Source organism: Stegodyphus dumicola, chromosome 10 (assembly GCF_044657685.1).
Source record: "Stegodyphus dumicola isolate Sdum_Otavi_A_Nest chromosome 10, ASM4465768v1".
NCBI lineage: Eukaryota > Metazoa > Arthropoda > Arachnida > Araneae > Eresidae > Stegodyphus > Stegodyphus dumicola.
In genome coordinates this window covers 84330386-84354522 of record NC_140777.1, presented here as the reverse complement: position 1 = coordinate 84354522, position 24137 = coordinate 84330386, and the positions used below count along the sequence as shown (strand labels likewise).

General features: G+C 33.3%; 1 protein-coding gene across 10 annotated transcripts in view; it reads right to left on the bottom strand.

Moving 5' to 3' along the window:
* Positions 1 to 24137, bottom strand: part of polybromo (protein) — a 174135-nt gene that overhangs the window by 107407 nt on the left and 42591 nt on the right. For 7 of the 10 annotated variants that reach the window (XM_085825181.1, XM_085825188.1, XM_085825183.1 and 4 more), the window contains exons 5-10: positions 21892 to 22011; positions 20002 to 20127; positions 12783 to 12950; positions 9321 to 9412; positions 5636 to 5914; positions 45 to 113 (exon numbers count right to left, since the gene is read on the bottom strand). In XM_085825181.1, coding sequence (XP_085681307.1) covers positions 45 to 113; positions 5636 to 5914; positions 9321 to 9412; positions 12783 to 12950; positions 20002 to 20127; positions 21892 to 22011 — 854 coding nt within the window. The remainder of the gene's footprint in view (positions 1 to 44; positions 114 to 5635; positions 5915 to 9320; positions 9413 to 12782; positions 12951 to 20001; positions 20128 to 21891; positions 22012 to 24137) is intronic. The other 3 variants (XM_085825187.1, XM_085825190.1, XM_085825189.1) reach the window with 1 other exon arrangement.

Here is a 24137-nt window from a genome sequence, read left to right as displayed (position 1 = left end):
CAATATCATTTATTGAAATTATTACTTTTAATTCTATAACTAACCTCAACACCCAGCTGATCTTTTCATCTGTTTTTGCCATTTTTATTATGCAGCCATGTGACGCAGCAAGTCTGAAAAGAAAAAAACTTCCCACATGTGTTCCTGAACAAGAAGTTTGCTGTTACTTAGTATTTGCTTTTATTGGTTATAGAAAGTGCCAATTTGCAACTTCTCAAATGTATGTACTTAATGTTGGAAAGATTTACGAAGATTTTTAAAATAGTGAATAAATGATATTGAAAAGAAACATGCATGAATGCTGATAGAGATAAATAATAATAAAAAAAATGCATGCTTTATAACTTGAAGGTATATGCAACAGGTATTCAATAATTACAATGAAAAAAATTAATTTATGAGGGCTATCCAGAAAGTAGATTACGTTTTGGAATAAAAAAATAAACAAAGTATAGGAAACAAATTTTATTATATACAGATGAAAGCCACACTCAAATACTACTTTTCTACATAGTCACCATACAAATTAAGGCATTTATCGTAGCGACGTACGAGCTTGGAAATTCCTTCGTCGAAAAATTCGGCCACCTGCGCCTTCAACCACTTCGTTACCTCTTCTTGCAGCTGTGCGTCGTCATCAAAACGCTGCATAGCCAGCCACTTCTTCATTGCTGGGAATAGGTGGAAGTCGCTCGGTGCCAGGTCGGGACTGTACGGCGGATGAGGAAACAACTCCCACTTAAAAGATTCAAGAACTTTACGAGTGACATTTGCCGTGTGGGGCCGGGCGTTGTCGTGAATCAACAAGATCTTAGAGCTCAACATTCCTCTGCGCTTGTTTTGAATTGCTCTTCTGAGTTTTTGGAGAGTTTGGCAATACCTTTCAGTTTATTGTAGTGCCTCTTTCCAGGAAGTCCACCAAAATTACACCTTTTCTGTCCCAAAAAACAGTCGCCATCATCTTCCTTGCCGACATTGTTTGCATGCATTTCTTGGGTTTTTGGGGAGAACTTGTGTGCCCCCACTGCATTGATTGCAATTTCGTTTCACAGTTCACATGTTTCACCCATGTTTCGTCACCAGTAACGATGCGATCGAGTAAAGAGTCACCATCCTTATGGTGAGCGTCCAAAAAGTTCAACGCTGCAGCCATTCGCTGATTTTTGTGGTCCTCTGTCAAGATTTTTGGAATCCATCTTGCACAAAACTTGTGGTAACCAAGCTTTTCGCTGATGATTTCGTGCAACAAACTTCGCGAAATTTGTGGAAAACTCAAAGAAAGTTCCGTTATTGTGAAATTTCGATTTTCACGGACTTTAGCATCGACTTTTTCGAGAAGTTCGGCGGTCACTATGCTGGGTCTCCCACTTCGATCTTCGTCGTGAACATTGGTTCGGCCATTTTGAAATCTTATGACCCACTGACGCACTCCACCTTCAGTGATAATGTTGTCCCCATACACTTCACGAAGCTGCCGATAGATTTCTATCGGTTTACAGTTTTTTGCAGTCAGAAACCTTATTACTGAGCGCACCTCGCAGGATTTTCAATTAACGCAGACATTTCAAACCGTCACAGTATCTGAACGGAGCACAGCACGAACCTCTCACTAGCACGGCTAGATGCAGACTGAGCTGCGCAACGCTCTGACCCCAAGATGGCCGCGCTAGCCCCGCCCCTAGCGGACACAGACGGAAACGTAATCTACTTCCTGGATGGCCCTCGTAAATGTTAGAACAGCTACTTTAAAGTATTGTATAACCATACTGGCCCAAATACAGCAAGAAATTTTATTTTTCAGCTGTGAATACGAAATTACTTTGTTAAAGTAACTGCCAGAGTACAAAGATACCATTTGTACCAATATATGATTAAAAACTAATAATTTTTAGCAATAAATTTAAAAAATAGTAGCTTCTCCTAAAAATACATGTAACATGATAGTAAAAATTTTAAACATTTGAGTGATTTCCAAAATTCTTATTGAAAAAAAAGAAATTTCTTTCTAAAGGAAAGTGATTAAAACTAAATGTATAGGTTAAAATTTTAGTCAATTTCATAAGGTTAAATAATAAACAAGCACAAATAGATGACTACATTTCACTACATGTCTGTTTCATTTTTTTTAATGCACATAATTTAAATTGATACTTTTTAATAACGGTCCAATACACATTTAAATAATACATCTAACATTTCAGTTAATAAGTTAGCATTTTTTCTTCATCCACATACAAGCAAGTTTCATCTCCATGTACAAGCTTGAAAATATCAGGTTTTAACGAAAGTTTTCGCAAATATCATCTGTGTGAGTTCACATTGACATATTTAATCATAGTTTCTTGAACAATTTTTAGCATTTGAAAGAAAGAGACACGCTTCAGAACACTGTACGAAATATGTAAAAAAATATCGCTTATCATTTTAAGTAATCTAAAATTAAACTATCACACTACCAGATTAGTACCATCATTTACTTCCAGTTCTGTTGGGAAAAGTCAGCTACAGAAATGTCATCAAATGTGTACAGCCTGAGCTATTAATGTTGCATCAAATGACACTGTGAAGGTTTGAAAGTTCAAAAACAAGGACTATGACATTCAAGAAGCAAAGCACTCTGGCCGGCTTAATGATATTGATAGGCCTGCCTGCAGGAACTTGTGGAAGAAGATCGGTATGCAACTACTCAGGAGCTTGCTAAGGACTTAGATGTTAGTGCCACATCTATTAGCCACGCTATACATCACATAAACTTGGCGTACAAGTTCAAATGCTGGGTGCCACACCAGCTGATTCAAGCAGATACGGACAGACATGTTTGGACTTGCACTAATCTGCTTGAATATCAATGCAAGGACAAAATTCTGGACCGGATCATCACTTGTGGTGAAATGTGGATATACTTCAACAACACAAGATGAAAGAGGAGATAGTCTGCGCCCAGTGATCACATCAGCAGTGTCTCAAAGTGCTATTTGACTAACATAAAGATCCTGCTTTGTATCTGGTGGGATTGCCATGGTATTATCCATACAGAGTATCTGGAAAAAGGTAAAACTCTCGACAATAAGGTGTACAGTAGTCCATGTTGATGCTCTATCAATGAAAAACCTCAAACTGAGTTCTGGCACAAAAAGGTAATGTTCCATCAAGATAATGCAAGACCATGTGTGTCTGCATTCACCGGCTGGACTCTTTACTTTCTTGAATGGGATCCATACCCACCATATAGCCCTGACATTGCTCCTTCGAACTTCTACCTTTTTCCACACCTGTAGCTACATCTTGCTAGTGCTATCTTCCATTCTGTACAGGTTGTCCAAAATGAGGTTGATCTGTTTTTGGACTCGTGGCCACCAAGTTTGCTTTCAAAGACTAGCAAAACTTTGGCAAAAAACAATAGATTTAGGTTGTGATTACTACCCACACTTAAAGTTACTGCTTTCATGTTTTTTCTCTCAACTTTATTAATAATGTTTTCTGGTGGAAAACTTTCGTTACAATCAGATATATAATTCAGGCATAATCCAATGCATTTAAAAATTTTATATAATCTTAACTTTCAAAAACTGTAAATTTCTACTTGTGACACTCAGGTATGGCAATTCAGATTTGAATTCTTTGATTCTTTCCTTTACAAGTACAGTAAGACCCCGCTTAACGCTGTTTCGTTTAGCGCTGTTTTGGTTTAGCGCTCTTTTATTTCAACCTGGGGATTCTCCGAAATTGTGCGCAGCGCTAGGTTTCCAAATAACACATCCGAAACAGTGTAGTTGTGTTTCTTGCTTTGTGGATGCATTTTTATCATTTGAAACATTTGTTGACATTATTGTAAGTTTAAATTTGTATAATACTATAACGATTAATACAGTGACAAATATTATGATTTTTAGTTTTTATCATGGGTGATAATAAAAAACAAGAAAAGAAAGCAACCAGAAAAAGCATTTCACTGGAAACCCAAATGCAAGTGATTAGAAGATTAGATTCTGGTGAATGTCAATCTCAAATTAGTGCTGCATTGATTTTGGCAACTTCAACAATAAGGACAATTCTTAAGAATAAAGAAAAAATACTGTCATCGGCAACTGCAACTACGTCAAGCTCTGCAACTAGAATTACCCATTCTAGAAATAACATTATAGAGGAAATGGGAAAACGACTGTCTATATGGATTGATGACAAAATTGAACGCAATATGCCATTAAGCCAATCTATCATAATGCCTTCTTGACAAAAAGGCAGAAAATTGGAAACCCAGAATAGACTAAATGATCTGACTGAGAATTTTATTTGTTTTTAAAAGTATATGCGTTTATATTGTTTTTATTTTTGTAAGAAATAAATGTTTGATTTTATTTTTATTAAAAAAAACATTATTAAATTTAATGCCTAACCATTTTTTATCCGTCTTCCCCTAACCCCATTATTTATATGTTAAGATAGCCTCGCTTAGCGCTGTTTCGCATTACGCTCTACTTTGATGGAACGTATCCCCCGCGTTAAGCGGGGTCTTACTGTATCCTCATTTTTAGTCCCAGGTCTCAAGCCTCAGTTTTTTGTCTGTATCACCTTTCAAATGTTATTGCCACATACTTTTAAAGAAATAATATAGCAAATGCAAAAAAATATATGACAACACAAAATAAAAAGATGTTTCCACCAAATATTATCTTTAAAGAAATAATATAACAAATATTAAAAAAGTATGGCAACACAAATAAAAGGATGTTGAAACAAATGGTTATAGCTATAGTGTATTATTTTTTAAGAAACAATATTATGCGAAAGAAAAAAAGTACGGCAACATTTAACACTTTATCAGGAATTCTAAAGATATCTGATATAAAATATTTTCAACTTCCATGCGCTAGTTCGTTGCCATTTGGCAAAGCATATGATATATAATTTTCCTTATAAATTTAATCCATCTGTTCCTGATTAATAACCTTGCTGATTAAAAAAAAAAAAAAATAAATGCAGTGCTTTATCTCTCTTAACAATTACCAGCTAGAAGTGTGAAATTACAGGCCACACCAGCAGATAGTTATATGAAAAGTGAAAGAGAAAAGTTATTCGACACAAAAGTGAGGTTTCAGAATAATATCCCTTCAGGGCTAAAAAATGTATGGCAACACTTAACAATTCAGAATTCCAAAGATACAGCACTTTTAAAATTTTTGTGATTTTGTTGTTGAGTTTTATGTGATATGCCCAGTATGTTTTTCCTTTCATTTTATTTATTATTTTATTAAATTATTTTAATTTCATTTTTATTTTATTTTATAAGTATATACTGGCAATTGTTAAAAGGCAGGCAGAATAAAGTGATTCTTATATCAGATTCTTAATGTACCAATTTTTTTCTTAAAAAAAATGAGTTTCATATTTTTAGTTTAAATTTTGAAAGATGCATCATATTTGGGCCATTATAGTAAAATATGCAAATGAAACAAAATCAGCCACTTAGGATCTTAGTGAAGATGCATGCAGTTTCAGTAACATACAGTTAAAAAAAAATACAGGTGATATATGTAGTCAATGTTTTAAAGCTACTCAAAGCATATACATGATGCTCTTTATGAAACTTAATTCTTAATAAAGTGCTAACATTTTCAAAACATCTATACATTACCTCCTCGATGGCAAAGTCCAAAATGGTTCAGATAGTTGGTAGCCTTGAGGATTAACATAATTTTTCACCGTTTCATATAACTGCCACTGAGGATTATTATGTGCATCTTCTGGATCTGACTCATTACCATCATCTGCATCTACACTCTCTTCAGCTATTTCTACCGATGCAGGTGACGCAACTTCTGAGGTAAGGTCGACCTTAGGAATTGCATCCGTCTCATATCGAAGGGCTGAAATGATAGCAGACCATTTCTGTCCTCCTGCTAGCCGTTTATTTCTGAAAATATATTCAATCTTGCATATCACACAAATAAAAGATTGCTAAAATTTAATCTAAAAAAAAAAAAAAATAAACAATATACAAGTACATGGATAAAAAGTTTATAAGGTATTATTTCTCCTGCCTTCTTGGTGTGGTGGTCTGTACATTGGGCGCGTATTCCACAGGTCCGCGTTTCAATTCCTGGTGAAGGCAGTTGCCTATTTTTCATCTTGCCTGTTTCCAAAAAATACCTACAATGGCACTTAACTAAAAGGGTGGTGGAACCACAGTCGCCCTTTAAAAGGGGGAGTATGTAAAGTATTTCTCCCACATTCTTGGGATGCCTTCGTGGTGTGGTGTTCTGCAAGCTGGGCGCATGATCCAGAGGTCCGCAGTTTGATTCCCAGCAAAAGTGGTTGCATACTTTTCATCTTGCCTGCTTCCAAAAAATACCTGTCTCTACAAGTTAAGGCCAAATATTATTTTTTTTTAAATCTAAAATTAAGAAAAATCTTTAATTTCATTTTGCATATCCATAAGGGAACCAAAAAATCAAGCTATGTATGAAAATCATCAAACATACTGTTTTCAATGGCACATTGTCACAGACTAGTGATTTCCAAACTCTTCACTGTGTGGTACTATGGGTGGCTTACCAGGTTGCCATAATATATTCTAATACTTTCAAAAGAAATTACACTAGAAAAATAATTACGTAATGCGGGCATATCCATATCAAACCCAAAGCTGAATTTATTTCTACAAAAAAGGGTCTAATTGAGCTGCCTTGCAACAAAGACTGAAGATAACAATAACCTGATAGGTACAGGTTGAAGCAAAAGCTGCACATACCCATAGGTATCGCCAAGCCTTGCTAACTGTTAATAGCTTCTACCCTAACTTTGAGGTAGAGTACCACCAACACTTCAAGAGGACTTTCAGTTCACTGCATACTTTGGATGCTCATTTGCTGCACAAATTCCACACACTTATAAATATTTATGCCTTCAGGATTCAAATCTAAACTCAGCAGTATGGCAGTCATATCAGCAACCACTATACTGTATGAACAGCGATGACATTTGACAACAGGGAACTAATTGATTATGCTTTTTGAACAGCAATGAAATTTGACAAGAGGGAACTAAGTGATTTTGGGATATTATTAAAAGATGAATATCCATATGCAACATCATCTTTCTGCAAAGCTGGGTTTTCATAAGTTATCTGCAAGTGCCCGACCACTTGATTAAAAAAAAGTTACAGATAGAAATATGATATAAAAACTTACCTCCAAAAATATTTATGTACATCACATCATTTACAGTGCTAGAAATCAGTATTTATATTAAACTGTTCTGAGTCACTTTACAAGGTGGTTTAAGCTCGAATGACTGAACAGTGAAAAACGGAAACAAAGTGCAATAAATATTGTATATCTTTTCATAGTGTACAAGCTGACAGAATATGAGGGAGTGAACCTGCTGAAAGCAAATACAAAGAGAGCTCCGATTTACAGCTAAATCAGTGTACAACTATTCTTATATTCTGATTTATTGACAAAAATCTTTAAGCTCTATGTGGAAGTCTGCTTTGATAGGTTCAATGAGTTATTACATTTTACAGCACTTTTTTTTTTTAAATTTTTTTTTAATATCTAATAGAGTGCTTTGCCAAACAATACAGTCAGATTATTGTAATGAATGAAATTAAGGTTGAGACAACAACAATTTCCTTTCCCCTTCTCATTAACCCAACAATATACTCGTCAACTAACCAGGTCTGTGGATTCGGATTCGGTAGGAAAAATGACCACTCTTGGAATTTAGACTCTGATTCCCTCATATATATATAAACATATACACATGGATTACAGCTTATGTTTTTAATATAAAAGAAGTAATAGATGCTACAGAAAAAAAAAAGAAAAGAAAATTGATGGCATAGCAAATTATTTATATTAATTAGTATTTATTATGAAATGGAAAAACTGGCATTAGTTATTTCTAAGAAACAGTATAGCTTCGGCAAGACCTTCCTTGTTGGAGAGCCAGAGATCCGAATGGATAAACTTCAGAGCTGAGAAGAGTCTTTCCACATTAACTTGACTACGAGGAAGAGCTGTTGCTGTTAGGGATACTTCTTTTAACTTTTCAGGATAGACTTTTAAAAGTTCTAAAAGAGATGTCTTGCAAGCACAATCACATTTCTCTATTTCTTCAAAGGCCGTGTAGAAATCTTGTTTGTATTTTTTCATTTGTATATGTAAAGACTCTCGGTTCTTTATTTCCCTTTGTTTTGCCTTGGACTTTTTAATATTATCTAAAAATATTTCTCAAAATCTAATTCATCTTTGGAAGAGGATGATAGAGACTAAATTGCAACATCTGCAGTTTGACTGTCCTGATTCAATTCTCCCATTGTTCTCAAAACAATTTCACTCTTAATGAAATTCAGAAAGGACAAACATCACATTCTTCCATTCTCACCTCCTGCCAATTCTTCAGATTGCAGCTTTTTTGTGGCTATATACGGTGTAGAAAGAAGAGTTTCCAATTCTGCAAGATCATTCCACAGTCTTTCTGTTAGTGAAACATTAGGGTTATCTACATCGCGTAAAAAAGTTCTTAATTTTAACAACCTCTTTATCATCAAATACGTACTTCCTTATCGAATATCAAATATGCACCTCTCTCCCACCCTGCTGGCTACGTCCATGGTAAGGTATTAAAGACTAGAGTTAGATTTGCACAGTGCAGTACCTTAATAAACACATTATATGAAAGTGAATAAAATAATGTTCAAAAACTGAATGCACGAAATGAAAATTGCTTTTTTTTTTTTTTGAATGAATGAATGAATTGTTAAAAAATTGAATGCATTTTACGAAACAAACGCAGTAAAACTCTATTTAATTAAACCAAAGCACTCAAAAGAAATAATACCAAATCAGTGAATCCGAAAGCTAACCAATTCTACAAATTTTTTAAAAGCTTCTTTATCCCCTTCTTGATTTATTCTTCAGTAGTTTTACTGTTTACTGTTTAACATTATTGTATATTTTCTGAGTCTACTCATAATTTTATGACGGGATATAAAAGTTCACTCAGCGTTATATGTAGCCTAGCAATAAAATAAAAATGCAAATGTATTACAATACACACTTTTGCTTCTTTATGTTAAAATATATTTTTATATTTAACAATTAAAAACAGTTTCAGTGGAATATTTGAAATGACTGTCCTTTATCAGTTCGACAAACAGGATTCTACAATATGGAAAAATTAAATCGTTTGCTCCGAGAAAAATTCCTCATCTTGATAATATGGCGTAAAACATGCTTCATAGTGATGAATCTAACCCCTTCACAAAAAGGATTTTACAAATTTTCAGTTTATCATGTTTAAAACAGATTACTCACCGGATTCTTTCACTTGATTTGGCAGGATATGTCTTCCGTTGATCAATTTCAGATTTCTTTATTAAAATTATCTTCCTCAGAGTTGCAGCATCCTGAAAGCCAAAAAAACAGAAAAATTTATTAATGCTTCCACTAGCACATAACATTTAAATATTATTTTCAATATTGTTTATTTTAACTCTTTTACATTGATGGCAAAATCTCTTTTTTCCCAAACATCGAAAACGCCCGTGTCTGCAAATTTCTCCTGGAATGCTTTACCTTTCCCCATGACAAATTGAATACTACAGCGCTAACAATAACCTACTTAAGTAAAGCAAGAACTTTCTAGGATGCTATCACCCTGTGTGAAGTTCTCCCTTGGGACGGGATTGCAACTTCAGGCATCAAAAGCTAAACATTGACAGCAAACAAAGGAAAAAGAAGGTGCATTAAAATAACAGAACTATTTTTAGTCACTTCAAAAGAATGAATGCCATGTCATTTAATAACACTTGAAAGCAATGAGCAATGCAGTAACATGATGGGGCAAAGCACTAGGTAGAAAATTATTCAGGCGTCCAGCCAATGTCTGAATGCTCAGGCATTTGGGGCGACTTTGATGCGAAAGAGTTAAGGAGGAATGTTTATGAATTTCATAACATAAGAATGCAAATCAGAAAAAATGCTCAAACTCAAAAAATCAAGTAGATTTTGATATACACTCACGTTTGTGAAAATTGCAACACCAAGAAGGAATCGTCATAATTGAATGCAATTTAATACACAGTTGAGTGGTAGTGGTACAAATAAATTATTAAATGTTCAAAGCAAACAAACAAGAACAAGAGATCAGAATCAGTATTTTGTGCGGCCACCACGCGCCGCAATAAGTGCTGCTACACGACGTGGCATGGAGTCAAACAAAGTTTGAATGTCTGACTGAGGAAGAGCATTCCATATCGTTTGTACGCGTACCCAAAGTTCGTCTGCAGATGCAACAGGACGAGGATCACGAGCAAGACGCCGACCAATGACATCCCACACATGTTCAATTGGCGACATATCCGGGGAACACGCAGGCCAAGGAAGAAGCTGTACCTGCTGCGCTGCAAAGAAGGATTTAACAATCCGAGCAGTATGAGGGCGGGCATTGTCCTGTTGAAATACAGCGCCTCGCAAGCTTTGAAGGAAGGGAACAGCTTCGGGCTGTAGAACTTCACGGATATACCGGTTGCTGTTCAGATTGCCCACAATTCGTAGCAATTGAGATCGTCTATGATATGCTATGGCGCCCCAGACCATAACTCCGGGTGTTCGTCCACTGTGGCGTTCGATAATGCACTCCGGAAGGTGGCGTTCACCGGCATAGCATCTGACACGAATGCGGCCATCATGGTACCACAAATTAAAGCGGGATTCGTCAGAAAACACGACATGCTGCCAATCAGCACGCCAGTCTCTATGCTGATTGGCCCATTGTAGCCGCAGGCGGCGATGGTCGTGCTTTAGGGGGATCCTGTATAAAGGAGTCCGTGCGCGCAGTCCACACTGCAGCAGACGTCTACGAATTGATGAAGCACACAATGAAACACCTGTAGCTATTGACCACAGTGCTGCCAATTGTCTAGAGGAAGCTGTACGGTCCGTCCGCGGCATGCGGACCAGGTGTCTATCATCGCGAGCTGACGTCACATTTCGGGGTCCACTCCCGGATTTCTGAGTTGTCCGACACTCGTCCGTCCACTGCTTCCAAACGCGCATCACTGTGCTGCTGTTACGCTGCACACGAGAGGCTACTGCACGATACGACAATCCAGCTTCACGAAGGCCGATGATTCTCCCTCGTTCAAACTCTGTAAGTTGTTCAAATCTCGCTCTCTTTCGTCGACGAGGCATAAGTACAGATTGAGTTAACGTTTACCACTAGCAGATAACCACCGATAACCATACACGCCTCGCTACAGCCGTCTATTTATTCGGATCCATCAGCCGTTCAGAGGGCGCTGCTCAGCATACGCATGCGCTACGGATTTGCAATTCTAATCATTTGCATATCATGCACTACTTTGCATTTCCTGAAAATTTCAGCTCACTCGCGTAAGTCCTTCATGGTGTTGCAATTTTCACAAACGTGAGTGTATTTAAGACAATCTGTTTTTCATACACTCAGCTCACTGTCGCATTGTTTGTTGTCCTCAGGTTGCACTCGGCTTGCGTTTACAAGAAAAGGCTAAAAAATGTTCAGAAGTAGTAAAATTGATATTAATGACTAACTGCATTTAAAGACTGAAAGAATTTTAAATATGAATTACAAAAACTTCTTGAACAAAGACATAACTTAAACACTGAGGATTCGTAAACAAGTATATACTTTTTTTAAATTTTGACTGCAAATATTTAAAAACACATTAAAAAAATTGTAAACATCAAATAATAAGCTTATATTTCTTTCAAAGATTTAGATATAATATAACTATATAAAACATTTTATAGAATATTCATCCTGTGACTATGTATGAATTTAAAAAAAAAAAAAAAAATTAACCCTGTTTTCTACCAAGTGAACAAAATAAGTCATAAACGAGGTAAACTTAGCATTTGGGTTTTTTTTGACAAACAGTTTTCAAGGCCAAAGACTGGGACACATATGTCTCAGCCACAGTTAATGGTGGGATACATATGTTCCACAAGTAGCAATCGACTTACTATAAGCACACCTATTATTCTGGAAAACTTTATTATATGAAATAGATTTACATTGTATGGGTACAGCAAAGCATTATTTGCATAACCCAACATGTTCTTTTCAACATGTTTGTTCTTTTCAACATGTTTGTTCTTTTCTCTATGTTCATTTGTATACAACGAGCACAGCGGCATATTGATTTTCCAACTATTAGAAGATTATCCCCAACATTCAGGAGATTCTAAGTACTTTTTAAGCCAGCAATAATTTTTGAACTTTTAGTGAGACAAGTATGTCCCATTAGCAGACAAAGGTTTAACTAGGTAATACTTTTGAAAAGAAAAATCACTAAACATCATATTACCATTTTTATTTCATTCCATATATTCAAAAAAAGTCATACTAACTGTTATGAAAATAAATACATGACATGAAAATTCAAAATACAATTTAGGAGGGGCATATTAAATAATAAAAAAGTTCTTAGCTAGTAAAAGAATGTGACATAAAATTACTAATGTCCCCCACAGCATTTTTGAAGAAAAAATTTTGCATTGTTTGCTGAAAAGAAAAGTAAATTACTAACTTGAAAGACTGCTTAAGGATTACATAAATGTCTAAAAGATGCAAATAATACTGATTTAAAAATTAATATGCACATTTAGTTTCTTCTAAAAGAAAAAAAAATTAATGAAAAAGTTAAAATCTTACATTCTGTATTTTACATTACAGAAACCAAAAACTGCATTTCTCTGTAAAAAAAAAAAAAAAAAAGTTTAAAATTGTAATATTACCTTGTAGATCTGAGAACCTGGTTCATTAAATATTTTGGCATTTTTTATCATTTGAAGTAAATGCTTCTCCATCTCACACAGACTACGATATTCATTATTTTGAATTTTCTGTGCAATCATTTTCAAATCAATAGGATCTTGAATAACTTTATAATATTCAGGATATAACTAAAAAAAAAGGAAGAAGAAACATTAATCATTCGTATAAAACAATATTAAAAATACAATATAATGCTAAAAATGATGAATTCAGCAATACGTTAAAAATGAGGAATAATTAACACGACAAATTAAAATATAATACAATAAAGCAACATTCAAATTTTCAATAACTGCCTTGCCTGTATTACACTCTTTTAATTATTTCTCCAAATTATCCTTTAGATGGGATCTGAACATGCCTTAAACTAAAAGGCTTTCTGGAGTCTTTAAGGCAACAGGATACTTTTGTAAACATTTCTATTCACAATTTCACACCATTTATACTGCATAGTTTTACCCTAACAGGAACAGGTGTGGCATTAGTTTAAATTCAAGGTGCCAGAGTAACCATATACAGATCATTGCTCCTACCCTCTCCATTTATTATTCTATTAGAGAGTCCTCCACAGTTCTTGATCTGGCTGCTTTTTATAATATATATTTTTGGCATGAAATTAAAGTGATCCAAGATTACTCTGATCACTATCCTATTTTGATAACCTTATTTGATATGTTCAAAATCGTTACTCAAATTACAGGAGCAAGTCTCTACAAATTGGGACGATTTTCAATTTATTTTGGAATGTATTGCTAGCCCCTCTCAAAATTTCCAGCAATTTGGACCTTGAGATAGGTGCATTCAAAATTTGGAGTCCATACTCAAAGAAGTGAGAGCTACAGCTTCAAAACCAATTCAACATTTGGATGCTAGATTCCCACCCGAGACTAAATCCAAAATTAAGCACCAGAACTTTTTGCGAAAACTTTGGTAAAGGTAGCGTGATCCCAGTATCCACACCCAATTTCACAAATTACAGAAAGAGATAAGGACTGAAACCTCTCTATTTAAACAGACAGAGTAGAAACACTACATTGAGTCCCTGACGACTAACGATAGACCCTTTTGGCGTGCTGCTGTCCGATTATGCAAACAATCTAAGCATATTCTGCCCTTTCAAATGACCGATGACGCACAGATGGCTTACACAGGCACTGAAAAGGCTGAAGTTTCAGCTGACAGCCTTGCAACTCAATTCACATCAAATAACAACGCTTACTGCCCGGTTACACAGGGGTGCATATACTCAAGTTTTAACACAATCCCACAAGCCTCATCTCAAGCCCCCTGATCCTACTGAGGTTATGGAATTTATAAAGAAACTGAAGCCAACCAGAGCTCCCAGCATAGATTCTATTTCATCATGATCAGAAACTCAATCAATCGCATGATCAGAAACTTCTCCGTAATGTTTATTGTCTGGATTATGGTCCTTATTAATTTTATGCTCAGGAGAAGCTTCTTTTCTGATTGTTGAAAAATTACAGCAGTCGTTGCCATTCCAAAACCAGAGCAAGATTTAAATTTATGGTCAACTACAGGCCTATTAGCCTGCTAGCATCACTTTGAAAATTATATGAATTTGTCTTACTTAAATGCCTGAATAAATTCCGTCGTGATCAAAATTTTACCATCCTGGAATAATTCAGCTTCGGACCTAAACACTCCTTAGTACACCAGTTACTCCGTGTAGTGGAATTCATTCATGAAGGCTTTTCTAAGTGAGAGAAAACTGATATTGTCTATCTTGACATAGCCAAAGCCTTTGACAGGATTTGGCATGACAGAATTACTTATGCGACTTGGTTTTTCGGCTCATATCATTAAAATCTTAACTCTTACTTACGCAGGCAAAGTTTCTGCACCATGAATTCTCCTCTCCCCACCCAATCTACGCTGGCATCCCACAGGAAAGTTTGATTTTGCCTCAGGTATTCAACATCTATGTAAATGACATGCCTAAGGCACCTAGTATCGATCTAGCTTTATATGTAGACAATGCGGCTATCATTATTCAACATTCCAACATCACCACGGTAATTTCTACATTACAGAGTTACCTTTCAGCCTTATAACTTTGGCTTGGATTGTATAAAATCAAAATTAATGTCGCTGAATGTGCTGCTACTTAGTTACATTCAAATGATAGTCCTATCTGAGGCTCAACTGCTCCGATTACCTGTAAACGTGTCCAAATTTTTCAGTTTAAATTGCTTAAGCTAATTTTCGATGTTCCTCAGTTTATAAGGATCGAAGATATTCATAATGATCTCAAAATTATGCCCCTAAATCGCTTTATACAGTGACTTTCGGACAAATTTTTCAAAACTATTCACCATTGTTGGTATCCCAGTACTCCGCCTGATCCTGCTGTAGCTTTATCAAAAAAGCGACCCAGAGCAATTCTAAATCCAGATTATACTGAACTACCTTTCAAACGAAGATGATATGAAAGTATCGAGACCCGAGTGAATGCATACTTCTCCTTCCCTTCCCAACCCACCACCACATTTACAATGCAAAGGGCATTGACCAGTGGATCCAGTTCTATGTCTCTTTAACAAGAGTCTTTTATCATAGTCGCACACGGATACACTTGTTAATTGCTTCTTTCTCCCTTCATAAATGAGCAGCTATTTACCTATTCATGCCTCCATAAGGAGTTGATCGCTATCTCACTCTTTAAACGCTAAAGTTAACAGTGGCCAAATTTCTCTCCTCCAAAGTCAGTTGATCGACTGAACTTCTACTATCAGATGTGCCTAACATGCCCCCCCCTCCCGTCACCCAGACTCCAAGTGCGAGCGACGTCAGTTCACTGACCTCGTGACTACTTCCCTCTCCATCTTGCTTGTGACTTCTAGTTTTGTTTTAAATCAGGAATCAAAAAATTCCCTTTGGAGATTTTTAATTCTTTTCAAAATTTTTGAATGATGATTGACCCCTCCTAAATTGATTCTGGTCCTTATGTTCCGACAAAAAATTTAATTAAAAAGACCTTCTTTGTGCTTTTATCTTTTTTTTCTAATGCGGAAGGCATTATGCTTTAAGCTACTATTTTTATTTTGATTTCAAACTGTTTACCCTATTAGATGAACCCTTCTTTTGATGTAATTATTTTTACCTTTTGATGATATGGAGGTAAAGGCCTATCCTACATATTCCATAAATTAGACTTCCTTGATCCTTGAATGAATGACTAAATAAGAACATTGCACATGTATCTTAACACATTATCATGTATTCTTCATAAAGAAAAGGGAGCACATTATACAACGAATTTGCCTGAAAATTTTAAAAAACTGAAAGATTTCAGATTTTAAATTACATCTAAAGGGACTTTTTTTAATGTTTTGTGTGTTACCTTTACATATTAAATATCATGTTCTTTGCACTTGAACCATAAAATTCAGTTCAACAGCAACATCGCAAAATAATTTTAAAATCAGCATACTTTACAATTTCCGATACACAGTTCCATGCGCTGGTGATTAAAAGGTCCCTCCCAATAGAGTGTTGCCATTGCTCGCTTTTAAATTTTTGAGTTTGTTAATAAAAAATTCGTTAAAGTTTAATAAAATATGAAATCAATAATAAAATAAATTCCAAATTTGGCCTTTCAGATGGCCACATTCACAGTAGGATTACGTCATTCAAAATTGGATGGCTCTAAGTACCGCTGTTTAATGACAATGCAAGAAACATACATACATTTATGCAAATTCTTCATTATTTAATTTCTTTAAATATAACATACGGAGATGAAACTTTGTGGCAACAGTTTGAAAAGCGATATGCCGTTTATAGAGTTCCGACTCAAAATCGCAAAACGAAAACAATAGTCCTTCAGGCGACCCTTTGGACTAAAAAAAAAATGTAGTTTGAAATTACAGATGTGCATTATATGCCAGAATATATGGTACTTCAGATACACGGATTATCTCCTTTAAATGTTCGTTTGCCATAATTTTATCAAATTTAAGGATAAAATTTTTCTACAAATGAATAGCATTCCTACTGGCATCAAATTTTAAACTTCTATTTGCAATCTTTTTTTTTTTTCTTTTTGCACAAAAAATCAATTTTATGAAAAATTGTGATGGATCTGATAAACTTAATACTCTTTCAGTGTATCTAAAAATTAAGCTCCTTGTCAATTTCAATAACTCTAGGTTAACTGAAACAGTCAATATTTATCTTAAATGCCTAAAACTAAATACAGTCAAAAGTCGTTAATTCGGACACCCATAATCCGGACCTCAAAACTAAAAACTTTCTGCGCATGCGCCGCGCTGACACATGCGCATAGGTGTTTACACGTGCGCGTAAGACCTTTACGACTGCGCATATGTGTGTGTGCAAGTGCAGAATACGTTTTTGCCTGCGCGTTTAATGTATAACGGACGGTGTAAGCTAAAATTATCTAATTATCTATTTCAGTTAATGTTAATGATTGCGTTGTTCCTTAATCTTCGAATTGGATCCCGCTTATTATTTTTTGCAGACTGTAAGAGCAATTTTATAAAAGTAAACTTGAACTTTCGATTATGTCAAATAGAATTTCCGATGCTAGAGCTCCCAAAGGATCTACAAAACGAAAGTACGTTTCGATGTCCATCAAACAAAAAATGGATAAAGACATGAAGAAGGTAACAGTGAGGTTAGTGAAAACAAAAAAATTTCGATTGACAAGTTAGTCGGCATTCTCGGCACAGCAATTACGGGTCTTGAACAGCGGAACTTTGTAACTGAACAAGAAATTATGTCTTTTTATAGAATTAAAGAGAAAGTATTATCACATAAAACGAAGCAACTTAAACAACTTACATTGAAAGAAATGTTTAATAAAGTAAACAAATAAATATTAAGCTTTTTTTTTTTTTTTTTTTTTGTAAATTTAATACCCTTTAGATCATAATTGTTCTTTATTTCATAAATTACGGTTTCATATTTTTAATTTTAGAATTTCTGCATGCCATCTTATGAGATTTAAACTGATGATCTATAATCTGGAATCGCCGAAGTCCCGACGAGTCCGGATTAACGACTTTTGACTGTAAAATCAATTTTAATAATTATGAAACTGATTGCCTGGACCTCAAATTCTCAAATCTAACTGTAAAACTCTACTCTCAACCGTAAAATAATTAAACCTTCAGATTTTAATTAAAAAAGGGGCTTTCTTACCATTAAGCTTATACATCAGAATTGCAACAGTTCTAAAAAAGTTATTATAAACACCACTATTAAACAGATATTAAGAATCCAAAATATTTGCACTTCCTTTGATAACATTTATCAAGGAATTTAGTATATAAAAATCAAACAAATGATCATTTGCATTCGTCCTATTATGTGCCAAATAGATGAAGACTTTTCATTAACTCACTCTTTTTCAAAACTTTCTCCACCTCTCATGCATGCTAGTATATTTTTCATATACTTACAAATAAATGTATTATCATTTTTTAATTAAAATTTCTTTCCCAACATTCATACTTTTTATACAGTATCTTATAATTTTTTTTTCAAATTAATAACTTTTTTAAAGTTATTTAAAAATTCTTGCAACTCAGTTCTTACAGTGCATTTTATTTTTCCTTTTCTCCAGCTTCGACTCATATTTGAGACTATTCTCGAAAGTTATTCGCATTAAACACATGCTTTTTTACAGCAACACGGACTTTTTTTCTTTCAGGTTTTACTTTTTCTTTTTCAAATAAATTTATTTGAATTGATTACAGTTTCATTTTCCCAATTTCCAACATATTACACTTCATGCATTTAACTTTCATTTTAAAACAGTTGCTTTTGGTTTATAAAGATTTAACAGTTCTGTCTTTTCATTAATTTAAAATTTAATTAATATTTGTTCAATTTTGTTGCTTTTTATATTTGTTCAGCTTACTGCTCATAATTTATATTTGTTCAGCACACTGCTCATAATTTATATTTGTTTAGCACATTGCTCTTGATTTTCCCCAATGGAAATTCTTCTTACTTTCTTGATCTATATATTTAATGTATAGCTTTCGATTTATTTCCACATTCAGATTTCTTATTAATTCTGCAAATTGCTTATAGATTATTTTAAATTTGACTTTTAGTTTTTCTGTTTCTTATTCGAGATTTTTTTTTTTTTTTTTAAATTTTTTGGGGTCATGTGAGAGCAGATATCTTGATGATTATTAAATTCAAAAATTCTTGTAAATTTAATTTGTTGCACTTTTAAAACACTTTAATTATCTTAATTTTAACTAAATTTTCTTAATTAGCATTTTCTATAATTTATAAAATTTATCCACTCTTAAAAATCATCTAGATATAATTCAGAAACATGACTCTGTAGGAAACTTTTCCGCTGCTTCTAGGAAAATAACAAGGAATTTTCAAATTTTTTTACAATTTCCTATTCTTTATATCTTATAATTTTTTAATTATTTTTGATAGTGTATTTTGAAAAATGTTTATGTTTTTGTTTTGTGTATTTTCTTTTGGAGAGCAGCTCATTTTCATAATTTAATTTTGGTTTAATTTTTATCTCTTGATTCCATGAATATATATATGTTGCAAAAATATTCAACAGCTAACATATTTCAAGGCATACCATGATTACATAAAATCATGGGTATATAGCAAATACTAAATATAATGACATAGCCACTTAACATATATAAATACAGTAAGTTATACGTTGCATTAAAAACTACGGAACATCAAACAAATGTGCACTACATCCTATATTTTTAGACTCTCTTGTACAATTAAAAGTAAAGAATTATAAGTAACAAAAAACATTTTAATCTAATAATCAAAAGATAATAAAACACAAAAAATACTCCATCTATACTGTATAACAACAAGTTCTATAATTTCTTATTTGTCTATACTACAAAGTAGTTTCATATTGCACCTCCTCAAAGCACTGCAAAAGCAATGAAACAGTTCAAATCACAGTGTGCTTGAGCACATGTGCGGAATAAGCAACCGCTATAGTCGAGTTGCTATATTTCATCATACTACGGTATATTCTCCTTTGTCACTTCAATTATTAAAACTTTCAACTACAATAAACTAACGACAACGATTCAGCAGAAATGAAGGTATACATATATACATCATCTTAAGGGGGGAGAACTATGTTTTAAGAACATTAAAAGTAAAAACATGTATAATTACAGTTCTTGACGGCAAAAGCTGGAACATAGTGCTTAATGAGCGACCTTCCATATCAGCTGCAGTCATAACTGTTGTAAAGAGTTCTTCATATGGAGATTCATCTTCACTGCACTCACTTCCTCTGTCCTACACACAATATATGCATTAATCACAGAAGATGTATTTTTATATATATACACACACACATATATATTTGCATTGTTCCCATTTAAATACAGCTTTAAATTAATTTATAGCACATAATTTTATTCAGTTGTGTGTGCGGACATTTAAATCGCATTTTTTAACTTGTAAAATATTTTATATATCCAGAAACATTTCAAGTAGAATTAATAACATGGACACAAAAGAGAGGAAAATTATTAAGTACTTCAAACAATGCTCAAAAGAATTTAATCCTGTTAAGACTGAATGTAAAAAACTCCTTCTGGTTTAGTTATTTTTAACTTTCATCTAGTAATAAAAAATCTGATGTGTACACCACATGACTTCCTTGTACGGAATATTAAATTATACGCATTTTTTCTTGCATTTCATTTAAACTTATTGGATTGAATTAAATCTATTTCACCGACAGCGCATAAACCACAATGGAATAAATGCATTCTTTAAAATTCACTCTAGTATTTGCTTACCATAGCGACACTCTGGCGCTAGATTCACTTAACAGTATTAATAATTATATAACAGTTAACATATATAATAATTATATAACGGAAACTAAGTTAACTGTTATATAATCCAATAGTTATATATCAGTTAACTTATATATTCCGTTCATATTATAACTCATAATGCACAAAATTTATATCATTTAAAGAATAAAATTATCTAATCGCTGCCACATGTTCTATTCAAATACTATAATAAAGCTAGAACGATGTATAAAAATAATTAAGCAAACAAAACAAAAAAGAAAGTTTTTCACAGACAGTTGAGTATTTCTCATTTAATTAATTCAGTTCTCACTTCGCGAGAAGGCAAAAGTACATAAAAACTCAAAATATCTATATTAAAAATTACGAAGTAAATCTTAAACACTTATTTCCTTGAAAAAATTCCAGAAAGAATTAAGCATGATTTAATTGGCAATAATAAATGAATGCATTATCTTTGTTGTTGCGAAGCTAAGTTTCTCTAGATTGGCAACAAATCCACTAGTCTCCTGTTTCAAATGTAAACATCAATGGCCGCCATAAAAAAGGCTTAGCGGCACTTAGACAACTTTAAAATTGTTGATAATTCTAAAAATATTGCATACAGATTTACTAAAGGCATAAAAACCTTAACTGGAAGATAAAAACAACATAATACAATCATTTTTAAAGCAAAAAATGTACAATTTACAAGCATATAAGAATAAAGAAACTGAGATCACTGAGCCGGGTACCAGAGTGGATATATATATAAATATATTTATATACGTTTAGTGCGGCCGATTGCAACCAAAATACGAGGTGCACATCTACATGTTATAGCAGTCCTATATTCAAAATTTCAACGTTCTAAGGCAACTCGTTTTTGAGTTATGCGAGATACATATGTACGTTCGTACAGACGCCACAAAAAATTCTCTTCAGAATTAATTTTAAAGCAGTTTTATAATTTTTTTAAAGGAAAGTATTCGATAGCGGTCAAAATGGATATTTTTGTTGAAATATGCTGCCTGAAGCTTTTCGCGATTACAATACTTCCTTTTTACTTCGTACAAGGAAGTAAAAAGGGGGGAAAAAAGAGAGAGAGATTTTTTTACATTATCTAGATATTAAATATATAAGGTAACATTACATAACACTGTTGACTTTGAGATAACAGAATTGCATTAAATGCACAGTCTCTCAACTTTTCACACATAAACAGAATATAAGAAATATACTTAGAAATACATACATCATCTATTTCACTTGATTTATCTTCTTCTTTCCGTATTTCAACTGATAGTGCCTCATTTTTGGCATCTACATAAACATCCCAAAGCTCACAAGCATCTCTAAATTCTTGTGAATTTTTCTAAAATAGAAAAGAAATATATATGTGTGTGCTTGGTATTCCTTGGAATTTCATAGTTTCAACACACATTATTATATAATTTTAGATGTTAAAAAAAAAAAAAAAAAAAAAAAAAAAGGAGAGAGGAAGAAAAAGAAAAGAAAAAATCAGAATAAGCCATTTTGAAAACTGCACCTTTTTCACTTTGTCTCATGCTCTGATAAAGTCAATGGCTCATTAAAAGATTACTTATTATAGCAGTCATTCCTTTAAAATGATGAACACAAAAAGCCCCTAAACGATGGAGTTCTGTTGTTGAATCTGATTTTGCTATAGCACAATAGCAATGAATTAAAAATTTGTATACAAACTTTCTAGAACAATGACTCAACAAATCTGCAATTTTTTCCATTTTCTATTTAAAATTATCTAAGAAGTAAAAATTTAGTCTCTCATTGTAAAACTGCTGTGTTTATCAATAATATGCTTGAGCATTTTTGATTACATGATTAATTAGAAGAAATCACACTTGAGTTAAAATAACAAACCGAATAATGATTATTGGAGGAGTTAAAGCATTAAAAATCAGCATAACAGTCATAAATTTGCAATGAATCGTTTCAGAGATAGTTTGCCTAGGTTCGATATTTAAACCTCAGAAAATAGTCCTGCAAATTTATGAATATTACTCTGATTCTTGATGTTTTAACTCCTCCAATATTAGAGTAAAACAATTTTTCACTTGCATTTGTTTCCCCATGAAAAGCACTACAAGTCAGAAAGTGCCCACCTAATCAGATTCATTTCTTAAAATGAAAGTATGAGTTTATAATACACCAAATATGATATATTTAGCTATTCAATCATTTTCTAAAAAGATGTATATAATTGAATTTTATATAAGATATTTACTTGATAAAATAAAGAACATCAAGATTCCAAGACTGGAAACAGTAACTTAATTTTTCTTTTTAAAGCAATAAAATATTTCCCCCAAAAAATACTATGTTACATGCTTGTACATTAAAATTATGACGAAAAGAAATTATGACTGAAATTTAATTTTCTATGTTTAATTGATTTTGTAGAACGTATGTAAATAAGTAAAATTTTAAGTGAACTGTATTCATGAAAACATATTTAACGAATAATGAAACTAAAAGAAGATCAGCAAGGCAACAGACAATCTTTTTCTACTCTCACCATAAGCTTGAGCAAGTTAATTTGCATCTGCCTGTGGTTGCCATCTGGTTTTGAATGGCCTAAACATCCCACCCACCATTGAAACGGTTTCAATTAATTACAGTTTTAAGCACAAACTTTTTAAACATAATAGAATGCAAAAATTTTTTAAGCTGCTAATCAAATCAAACTCAAGAGTCTATATAAATTAATAATTTGTATCAAACAGCATATAAGTTTGTTTCAAGGTTTAATAACGAACAAAGCTTAACGACAGTGAGTTCTCCATGTGCAGCTTGTACTGTTACCACACAGTACAAATTGCACATTGTCACTTTCAGAATAGAGTCTAATGACTCTTCCCATATGCCAAAACAGTTGTGGAACGTTTTCTTCTTTAAGTAAAACAAGATCGCTGACCTGAAAGTCTCTTTTTGGTCTTTGAGACTTAGGACATTGTTGCAGTTGGGAAAGGTATTCTCTTGATAACCTCTTCCAGAAATGTTGTAGGATGGATTGACCTAATTGCAATCTTTCTCTATAGAAGATAAGCTCTGGTAAAGTAGAAACTGGAGCTCCAATCAGAAAGTGGTTTGGTTAATAAAAGTTATGGTTTTATTAACCATAATGTCAAAATTATGGTTAATATTTTTGAGGACATACATTTGCGAATTCTAAGTACAGAATATGTCGTAAATTTCATAAACTGGGCTAAAGTTGCATGGGAACAATACAAAAATATACCGGTTTTCGCAAATGCGGCTCCACAAAAGAACGTCTAATATGTACAAAAAAAAGTGTTTCGAATTTGTACTAACCGAACAGATTATTTTTCCTTTTATATCAAACAATATAACAAAATTAACTTCTTTATCAGCTAATGAATATAAAATTTAATAACCATCTAAGAACAAAAATAACAGAAGAAAAAATAATAATGGTACAATGTATCTACACTTTCTGGT